Below are 11002 nucleotides of genomic sequence, written 5' to 3'. Positions count from 1 at the left end.
AGCCCAGCTGTGGCTTGGCTGTCCCAATCAAAATATTAACATTATTTCAGACATTAAGAATATAAAAGCCACATCTTTCAACTTCTTATGAGAAACTAGAGTTTATGAGTGTTCTTTCTTCATGTACAGTACACAGCAATTGGAATCCTTGGGAAAGTTCTGTGATATCGTAATAGCTCAGACAATTTCTATCTAAATGAGGAGCTTAAGATAAGATAAGATAACCTTTATTGTCATTTTTATACTGTGGGCACAGTGGCACACATCAAAAATGAAACTTAGTTGCCCGCTCTCAAAGTGAAACATATACATGACACACACCTAAACATACTATGAACAACGTCTGGTTCTGGGTGATTTTAAAAGGTTATTCTTCCTTCATGAGATAACGCTAAAATGTTCAATGTATTTAATTGGCAAAGATAAAGAGATTCAGGTACAATCTCAGAAGTATTGCTTTGCCTCATGTTTTGCTCAGTACCCCCCCAAAATTCATTCATGATTCTGCAGGTTTTTTTGGAGTTTTGTACTATATACGGTGTAGGAAAGCTATATAAGCTGTGCTTCAGCAAATACTTTTCTTCCAAATGCAGCTGTGATCTAGTCTGATGTTAAGGCCTTTCCCTCACATTCTGGGATACTCTCATAGTACAAAATTGTGCCGCATGACTTCATTCTGTATGAGGGAAGCCTAGCTTTCTTTTCCCTCAAATTCGTGCGTGCATTTACTGGGCAATTCCCATTGCATTCATGTGCTGGGAGCAGATACCTTCAACTTCTTGGGTAAGGCAGGTGTAGCTAAAGAAGGGAAGATTTTCAGTGCCGGCGCTCAACTTTTTCTGCTCCCTCCTAGGAAACTCACCCAATAAATTGGCTCGGCTTATTTCCTGTGCCCTTTGATGCTGCTGAGAATTGTCTTTTGCTGATCATCTGGTGGTGAGGGTTGTGGTTTTTTTTTTTAGGATGTTGCTCCTTCTGCGAACTTCCTTAGCTTATCATAGATTCAAGTCAGATTTGGGACAATTCCTTCCTTCCTTAGCAGTTCTTCCCTTTTCTCCTCTGTATTGTTCAGCAGAGCCTTAGCCCTTTCCCAAGGGCTTAGGTTGCTGGATAGGGGGGAAATGGGGGGGGGGAATGTTCCTACTGTCTTTAGGTTATCTGAAGGCCCCAACTAAATTTCTCTGAAGATTCCTTGTTTTTATGCTTTTCATAAGGTACTCCAAGACTGCTGATTGTCCCTGAACATCTGGAATATAACTGTTAGAAATCAATCAATTTAATACATAATTCCTGTCCAATGCAACAGATTTTTTAACTGAGATCATTTGCACTGATGGTACCTCTCTGATCTTGAGAGAAGTACATTGTAGTTTTATTTACTGAAAATTGTACTGATTAGATGAAATGGAACCATTCCACTTCATGCTACCAAACTGTGTGAGGATATCAAACCAGTATGAAGTAGACTCTCTGTCACCATTATCCACTCTCCTAGTACACAAACATGAGATTGTAGTGATACATTTTGATAATATTTCTGCAAATTAAGCTCAGATAAGTCTCCAGGTATCATAAGAAATAAGAAAACAAAAATCCAGGTCTAATTGCTACCATGAATGTGCAAATGTTCATTGAATACAAAACTTAGGAAAAGAATGGAAACCCAACAGAGGCAGCAATGTGTACTTAGGAACAGATAGCGCCAAACAGCCTTAAGATAAGAATTAAATGCATTTGTAGCGATACAAGCTAGTGCTTCAGGGTATCTAACTAAGTTTGGGGCCATTAACCTTCTTGTTCTTTCATGGCGCTGATTTGATTTGCACCACTTAAACTGCAATCCTATATGACCTATCAGCAAAAAAGCAAGCCTTATTTTGCAATATAAAACAAATTGGATCCCATATTCCAGAGTAAAAGTAAATAGGATTGCAAGTGGAACATGTATAGCTTCATTCTCTTGTCATCACAATCTGCCATATAGAGTTTATGCTGCCAGGTGAATTGGAAGTGGTATGCTGCCGACAATAAGGAATGGTGAGAGGGAAAAGTATTCTGCCACTCAACTGAAGTATTCGGAAATCAAAGGCTTCCGTACAAGATCTACGCAGGGGAAACCTGACTTGTGGAGACTGTAGATGTCTCTGTCTTGGTGCCAGCAGAAGTGTCTTCCTCTGCCAAAGGATTCTTTCCACAGCAAAGCGTGGTGATCATACAGTTGCGGAACTACAAATAAAAATTAAAAAATCATTAGCAAATGCAACTTGCACCATCAGGAAGAAGCTGTAATAACCATGTCAAAAGATCAGTGATAATTCTAGAATCTGGAACACGCTGATGACTGTTCTACCAAGAAGTGCGTTTTTTCAATTGGTCCTAATGCACCAACTGCAGCCCTTCCTCAGCTGCAGATTTAGTGAAGGCTATCCGCTAAAGGTTAGCCATGTATTACCTGTGTTTCCCCAAAAATAAAACCGGGTCTTTTTTTTTTGTCTCCAAAAGAGGCACAGGTCTTATTTTCAGGTGTGTGTGTGTCTTACTCACCTCCGGCACCGACAACCCAGCCCAGTCGGTCCACTTCTTCTGGGGCTGAAGGAGCAGCTTCGTTCTGCAGCTGCATTCCAGCCTGCATTTTGTAGTCAGGCTTTTCCGGAAGGCCTATGCAGCCGAGTACCAAGCTATGGATTGAATGTAGCTCGGTACTCAGCTGCAGTTGTCTTGCAGAACCAAACTATGGATTGAATCTATAGCTCAGTTCTTGGCTGCACAGGCCTTCAGGAAAGGCCTATGACTGAGAAAGGCAGGCCTGGCTGCAGAAGACAACTCAGAAGAAGTGGGCCGGTGAGAGGAGGCCTGGGTGTGGGACGCATAGGGCAGATCCACACACGCACCCCCAACCTAGCTTGATTTTTAGGTGTATGCCCAGCCCCAAAACTAAGGCTTATTTTCAGGGTAGGGCTTATATTAGGCCCACCCCTAAAAATCAAGCTAGAGCTTATTTTCAGGGTAGGCCTTACTTTCGGGGAAACAGGGTATTTCCAATTCTTCTGAAATACCACAGTGTGTTTTATGTTGAGTCTTCAAAGCATCCACAAAATGCAATTGGTAAAAACTAGCCATGTTGTTGATCTCTGCATGATATAGGGAATCATATGATACCTGTACTGGGCACAGTTTAAGGTGCTAGTGTTGACCTTTGAAGCCTTACATGGCTTACAATCAGATGACCTGCAAGACCTTCTCTCCTGCTTTGAGCCTTCCTTGTGTCTGATAGGCGTGTCTGAAAATGCCCCCTGTGCCACAAACTTGGCTATTGGATACCCAGGGTTTTTTCTGGGTAGTTCCAGCTATGCAATCCCTAAATACATACCTAAGAAGACATATTTAGTTCTCTTTCTCCCCGAATTTAGGATGGTGGCAAAGACACAGCTCTGTGATCAAGCTTTTACAATTTTAATCATTACAATTTTCAGCCAACCTTAGGTCATTAATTTTAATCATAAAATGAATATAATTTGAATGACTTAAATTGCAACAGTCATACTTTTTTATTACTGTAAACTGCATTGAGAGTTCCAAGGTGAGATATAAATTTAATAATAAATAAAAGGAATAAAAATCTGGACATTCATTTTCATTCATAAGGGCAGACTCCCACCATCTGGCTCCCTCTGCCTCCCTGGCCCTTTGATTCACTTGGGTTTGTTACGGAAGATGTTTTTTCAAAAGGCAACTGGACTTTGTTTTTTCTTTGAAGACATTTTGCTTCTCATCCAAGAAGCTTCTCCAGAACTAAAGAAGCTTCTTGGATGAGAAGCAGAACATCTTTAAGGAAAAAACAAAGTCTAGTTGCCTTTTGAAAAAGTCTAGTTACCTTTTGCGACAACCAAAAGGTAACTAGCCAGCTTTGCTGGCTGAGGAATTCTGGGAGTTGAAGTCCACGAGTCATAAAAGAGCCAAGGTTGCCTACCCCTGGTATAGACTATGGGGTTTGTAGTCTAATGTAACTGGCAGGCATAATTGGCTAAGTCTTTATTTGTCCTTCCATGGCTGTTCCTCCTGAAATCCTAGAGAAAGAGCTCATATTTATTTTAATTGGTCCCTGTGTTTCAAGGTCAGTGAAAATCCTTGGCACACTCCAGACACCAAGGAAATAATTCATAAACCTATAATTCATTCTGCTTAAAATAACAGAGTTCAGCCTTCTTGCCTTGAAAGGCTCACAAACACTGAGTTTTGTTAGCAGCTTCCTTTGATCCAATGAAAGAAGGAGAAGCTTTTGGCAAGTTCAAGAGTATAAGAACATCTCTGGCCCAAAATCTCGACCTATAACACACACACACACACACACACACACACACACACACACACACACACACACACACTACACTTTGAACAGGTTGCTTGGGATTTTCAGACTGTGTCAGCCCCAGAAAGATGCATTGCTGTGTAACATAATGAAGAAGTAAAATTCAGTCAAGAGAGTGGCTATGTCACGGGCTAGTTTCATTTGCCATCTGGCAATGAAACCACTGAAAGTTCTGCCGGCTTCCCCCCAATCCTGTATTTATAATATGGAGAATAATTAGTCTACCTGGCAGGGTTTGCAACATGAATTATTATGATGTACTGTACATTGGAAGCACTTTAAGCACTTAGGGAAAATGCTGTAAATGCCCATCATCATTACACTCTTGAAAAGCTGTGGCAACATTTCCAAGTTACCTGTCTGTTCATTACGATATAAATCACTGGATTGTAGACTGCAGAGCTCTTCGCAAAGAAGGCTGGGATGGTCATAAAGACAGGACCAAAGTCAGATCCTTGATGAGTAAAGATATAGAAAGCCACAGAGGCATAAGGGACCCAGCAAACAAGGAAGGCAATCACCATAATGATAACCATGCGAGTGACTTCTCTCTCAGCCTTCTGAGTGGTGGCTGATTCCTGTTGCTGAGCAGCAGCCTAAAAAAGCACAACAAAGGATGTGATTGAGACTTTGCAACTGTGCTGTTCAGAATGGACAGATGTTAACCGGAGGAAGGGCTCTACACATTTTAATAAGTGTGGAAAGAAGAAACTCTACATTATGTGCAGCTCTCAAGAAACAATTGTGGCCTGCAGTCCCACCTACAGCTGACACATTTGTGTGTGTGTGGTTAAATTAAAATTAAATGTAGTAAATTTAAGGGGGGAAGTCTGGATAAGGGAAATCACTTATATAAAATAAGTGGAGGACGTTTGAGAAGAAGGTGGGTTTTACTTCAGACCTGATCATGTGGGGCTTTGCCCACCCCCATTGTCTCTTGTTCCCCATCCTCATGAAGCCCTAACACAAATGCTCCCACAAATTATTCTGAATATTCTTTGCAGCAAAGCACATATCTGGGATGCAGGAGAAGGATTTCTCAAAAATCTATTAAACCTTGGTGAACTCTTAGCACTGATGTAGCTGGAAAAGCCCTGGGAAATTGCAGATACGCTGCAGAAGATGGTGGTAGTGGTTATGACCATAACATTATTTCCAAAGAAAACCAACCAATCAAAACTTTCATTATCTTAACAACTCTGGTTCTTATTCTTCTTGTGTGGATTAAATGTTTTTGATCTGAATTGGTCTGGTGGAGAAAAGATTCCTCTTTCTGTAGAATCACCCACCTCTTTAACGGTGCAGAGAAGACGACCATAGCAGAAGAAGATAATTGTCAAGGGAATAATAAAATGTACAAGGAACATATAGATGACATAGGACTCATTATAGACTTCTGGGGTTGGTGTATAATAATCAATTCCACATGAACTCTGCATACCTTCTGGGATATATCTGCATTCAAATAAAACATAGAATATTACAGTTTGTAGAAATAAAGAGTCATATTAACCCTTTAATATTGTTAATATGTGCACTACTTCCCTAAAGAGGCAAAACCTAAGCAGGCTTCTTTCGAAGAAGATATCTTGGGACCATTTCTTATTCATTTGAAGGAGGTAAGATTTATTTATTTTTTCATTTCCAAGATAGTATTAAGTAACCAAGAGTCAGTTTTGTGTAGGGATTAAGGCATCAGGGTAGAAACTGGGGGACTGTGAGCTCCAGTCCCACCGTGGGTACAAAGCCACAAAGTCATTCTCTCTCAGACCTAAGAAGGAGACAATGGCAAACTACTACTGAAAACCTGGCCAAGAAAATTGTAAGGACTTGTCCAGGCAGTCTCTGAGAAGTGGACACAATTGAGTGAAAGGGGAGAAAAATCAGGTAAACGGGGCTAGTTCACTATTCTGGCTATTGGTTATTTAACTATTTATTCCAGGGGTCTTCAAACTTGGCCCTTTTATGTGCCTGGCTGAGGAATTCTGGGAGTTGAAGTCCACAAGTCATAAAAGGGCCATGTTTGAAGACCCCTGATTTATTCATTTATTCATTAACATGCGAGTCTGTGCATTTGGTACCAGTCTTAGAGGCTTGGAACAGCTGAGACTTTTTAGCTAACTTTTTAGCCGGCTTTAGCCAGCTCAATTTCAGTTTGCTGATATTGATTTGAATAGTCACCTTATTTGAATATAGGAAGAGAATAAGAGCAGAAGGATAAGGAATGTGGACATGCACATTAAAAGAGGGTATATCAGAGATGTACCCCTGATAAATAAATATAGAGGTAATGTTGTTGAGATTTTGGATACTCACAGCTTGGTGCCAACACAAATCCTCTGTGTAAGTTATTTTTCCATAACAAGAGTTGATTAAAAAAAAATCCAGTGGCATCTGAATTTTGACTTTCCAACTTTATCCTGGAAATCCTGGAAATTGCAGTTCAACACACCCAGAAAATGCCAGGTTGGAAAAGACTGACAAATTTATTATCCTTAATATTTATAACAAAAGATATGACTGGCACACCTGGACCTACGTATTACTTCTATCCCCATTAGCTCTCTTAGGTTTGTACTTCAAATCATATCAGGGATTCAACAGATACCCACCTTGACCATCCAATTAGAGGAGGACCAGCACAAGCCAAAGCCATGATCCAAGTGAGAGACAATCCCATTAGGGCATGAGTTTCGGTGAAACGGAAGTTGCTCATGGGCTTACAAACTACTACATATCTTTCTACAGCCAGGACTACAAGAGACCAAAGAGCCATCTCACCTGTAAGAGAATAAAGCAACCACTTATTTAAAAAATATTTTAAAAAACCCAGAGAGATGGAAAAACATTTCCAAGACCAAATGAAAATATTATTTTCTGATTTCCATTGTTGTGATCCTTCATAATGTTGCTGCATTGCATTGATTGTATTGCATTGCATTTATGGGCTTCCCACTCAGAAAATATCCTTGGAATGTTTTGTAAGGGTGAAACAAAGGAACAACAGTAAAATAAAGCAAAATGGTCTAATAGAGCATAAAAATCCAGACAATCATATAATCAACCTACATTTTAACATTTAAAGAGCCATAAGTTACAAAAAAGGTGTTAATATTTAAATGCCTGCCAAAGGACAAAATATTTATAGACGTAGAGTGAATATGCCAACTAGATTTCTTTAGGAAGAGACCATTCTGCAGAACAGAGAGAACCTCAGGAGTAGAGGCATAGGAGAAGAGACCTCTGAGGCTCTTGCAACAAACAGTAGAGATGTGGGGAAAAGAGGGTTCTTCAGGTTGACAGAACCTAAGCTGTTTAGGGCTTTAAATACCAACAACATAGTACACTCTGAGGCCCCATCCCTGAAAATCACAGGTTCTGGCAACTGCAGCTGCCATGTCAATGAAATAAAAATCTTTGCATTAGCCGCATTCATTCATTTGGTCTGGGGAAAACAGTGTAGATCCCCGGTCAATACCATTTTGAACAGATCTGGAAAACTGACTGGGGATTAGTGTAGGTATAAAATGGTGGAATACTTAAAATGGCCAGATCCAGTAAGCGGTTTTCTTCTCTATTCTTCATTAACTTTGATTATCTAATGCAGGGGTTCCCAACCGGGGGTGCTCGAACTTTTGTATGGGGTGCGAGAATATATCAGAAGCGTTCTAGGGGTGTAGGGTATAGAAAAGGTTGGGAGCCACTGATCTAATGTCTCCAGACATTCTGCCACATGTAACATATTACAATAACCCATATTAAGAGTTTGCCAATAGATGCAGGAAGAGCAGGTAGATGGACCAGGGCTGCTACAAGGCATGAAAAGCCAGCCATTTTTCTATGGTAGAGTGATCTTATATATTGTAACTGCAGCAAGATGCACAATGATGGAAGAATAATGAAATCCTTCCATGGAGGAATGGATTGTGAAAATGACAGAAGTCACAGAGAGGGCAAAACTGGACCTGTTTGGGCAGATTAAAAACAACAAAAAACTTTTCTGAAAGACTGGAAACCTTACATGGACTTTTTGCTGAAAGGAGAAAGACATTAAATGATGATTTATGGGTCTGAAGATTAAGACAGCTATGGACTAAATGAGGACCTGAAGGAATTTATATAATATCTAAGAATGAGGAGGGATTATAAAATTGTAACTATCTGTTGAAAAGAAGATGAGAAATCATTATATTTCTTTAGTTCTTTATTTTCTTTTCCTTGCACTTTTTCTTCTTTCCTTTCTTTTGATTTGATTGTATGGAAACATTCTCAATAAATATAAATAAATAACAGTCAATATTTTTCTGACGAATTTTCAGATTGGTGATATAATACAGACATTGTAAATAGAATATTCTGGGGTCAATCCTTGGTACTTTCAATATACACAAAGCATCAGAGAAACCTTGGGGATAATCCTGTTCTTAGAATGGATCCAGGATTGGTTGCAAAGTGGAAGTACCAGAGTGCATCTTAACTAAGTACTCTCATGTCATTCCCACAATCTTATTCCATGTCTAATGAGTCTCTTTGAAAGTGTCCTCATTTTTGAAGTTCAACCCGTATATGAATTTGGCAGATCTCTGTAATTTTGCCCAAAGCTGTCTCAGTTAAATGCATGGAAAGGGGGACAAATTTAATAAGCAAAAGAATAAAGCAGCCTTTTCTTGCCCATCCTAAAATTTCTATATGGGTTTTGTTTTTTTATATTTTATTCATAAAACAGTTCAATTTGTGCAACTCTCCTCTTCAGTCAGTTATTTCCTAGGCAAGTATATTTATGTCCAAGAAAGGAAAAAATTGGCATTAAAACACAAATAACAGTGTGTTAAACATTTAAACTAAATTTGTATATCAGTGATTGCATGACTTCTGTAAATTCCATACACTAAAGAAAATAAATAACAAATAATAGTGAAATAAGTTACAGTTAGGGACATTGCTGTTTTATTCCCCTTTAGTCCACACACCAGAACTTCCAAACTTTTCTCAAAATTGTGAAAACCCATCGTTTTTTATTCCTTCCCATCTCCAGTTTTGAACCTCAACAACATCTCATTTATGCCTTAAACATCACAATGCTTCTCTTATTTCTATCTTTGAGAATAGTTGAATGTAGGATTTGCTTCTTAGAGCACTTAGAAGGGTGAGTTCTTGGAACATTTTTTTAAAATTTAAATCTTATTTTCTCTATTATCTGCCTGCACTCAAAGAATAATCTTGGAGCAGACACTTAAAATTTTGTTTCATTTTCAAGAAACTAAATCAGAAGTTTGCTTCTTTTGTAAAACAGGTTTACGTTGTTTTTGTAAAATAGTGAACTCGATGGAATTACTACAAAAGCTACCTTTCTAAATTTTAAATATTCCAACATGAAAGGTTGGGATTTATCCGTTTTCTTTGGTTATGTATACAGGCATTCTAAAGAGAGGAAGACTTTGGTAGAATTTGCTTTTCCTAGGTTATTTTATTTCAAAATTAGGACTCCTCTGAGACCAGTACACTTGTATAGTAAAATATATAATAACAAACCAAATTTAAATCACTGCAAGATGACATTTGAAACGGACTTGAACACATAAATATTTTTTATGCTTAAAATTTACTGCAGGCTGGTGTGCAAAGTTTTGCCAGTCCATTAAATTTTGAAAAACTTGACAGAAACACCTATCCTCTGCCTGAACCAGAGAAAGATCACAATAAGAATTTTTGTCTAAAAAAAGTTGGTGAACAAATCCATCAAGTTTTTATATTAATGCTTTTGAATCTGACTGATTTTATACCATTTCATAGCCATATTAATAACTTGCCTCTTTTTTTGATTCTGCATTGAGGTCCAAGATACTAAATTCAAGATATCACTAGAATTTCCCAATGTTAATTGCTCTGGAAATTCTGAGGAACTTTTGATGTTGTAAAGAATATCCCAAGAACCCTACAGTGAAAATCTGAACTATGCAATTACAGCCTACAGGTTCATTAAGGGGAAAATGACACTTGGGAAGAGGAATCAAAATACATACCACCCAATGTAGCAAAGAAGCCTTCAATGTTGCATCCTACTGTCCCAAAAACGAAATATCCATTCATGGAAGTATACATGGTGGTGGTGAAGCCAACTAAGACCATGAAAAGATTGGCTACTGCCAAATTTAACAGGATGTAGTTCAGGGGTGTTCTGAGTTTCTTGTGTTGGATGGTGACATAGAGGGTTAGAAAATTGATAGGAAATCCAAGCAGAATCAGAAGAAACATATACGCAGCCAAGGCAGAATATTTCCATGGATCTGCCAAATAATATTGGGGATATTCAAATGGACTCCGAACAACACCAGTCTTGTTTGACATGGGGACATAGAAATTAAGGCCTTCTGTTCCATTCATGGTGGCAGCTTTTTAGGTATCTCGTTTCCAGCAAAAAATGTCTTTCTTTCTAACCCCCTTCTTATATTTTAGCAGTTATTTGCTGAGCTGCTTCTCCCAAGCTAACACTGCTCCCTTTATAAAAGGTGACCCTAGTTAAGACTATATTACTGGTGTCAGCACAACTTAGACTTAGGTCAACATCAATCATAATAATCCAAGATAAAACTGGCCCTTTTAATTCTACACAGTGGATTGACGTTCATCTTG

The 11002-nt window shown here is 38.7% G+C and overlaps 1 protein-coding gene across 1 annotated transcript; it reads right to left on the bottom strand.

The window, feature by feature from the left end:
- Positions 1 to 2103: 2103 nt before the first annotated feature.
- RHO (rhodopsin) lies at positions 2104 to 10753 on the bottom strand. The gene is made up of 5 exons (XM_015823472.1): positions 10393 to 10753; positions 6982 to 7150; positions 5659 to 5824; positions 4726 to 4965; positions 2104 to 2226 (listed from the first exon to the last, which is right to left on the bottom strand). The coding sequence occupies exons 1-5, from the start codon at positions 10751 to 10753 to the stop codon at positions 2104 to 2106; spliced, it is 1059 nt and encodes a 352-aa protein (XP_015678958.1).
- Between the last annotated feature and the right edge of the window lie 249 nt (positions 10754 to 11002).

Source organism: Protobothrops mucrosquamatus, unplaced genomic scaffold (assembly GCF_001527695.2).
Source record: "Protobothrops mucrosquamatus isolate PMUCROS unplaced genomic scaffold, P.Mucros_1.0 scaffold1880, whole genome shotgun sequence".
Taxonomy (NCBI): domain Eukaryota; kingdom Metazoa; phylum Chordata; class Lepidosauria; order Squamata; family Viperidae; genus Protobothrops; species Protobothrops mucrosquamatus.
Note: the sequence above shows the minus strand (reverse complement) of the source record. Positions and strands in the feature narration are given on the sequence as shown.

Coding starts and splice junctions, on each gene's coding strand:
- RHO (XM_015823472.1), bottom strand. CDS start 10,753: ATGAATGGAACAGAAGGCCTTAATTTCTATGTCCCCATGTCAAACAAG. Junction 5,825..6,981: donor CCTCTAATTGGATGGTCAAG/GTGGGTATCTGT, acceptor ATTTGAATGCAG/ATATATCCCAGAAGGTATGC. Junction 4,966..5,658: donor TTCTCTGCACCGTTAAAGAG/GTGGGTGATTCT, acceptor GTGCTTTTTTAG/GCTGCTGCTCAGCAACAGGA.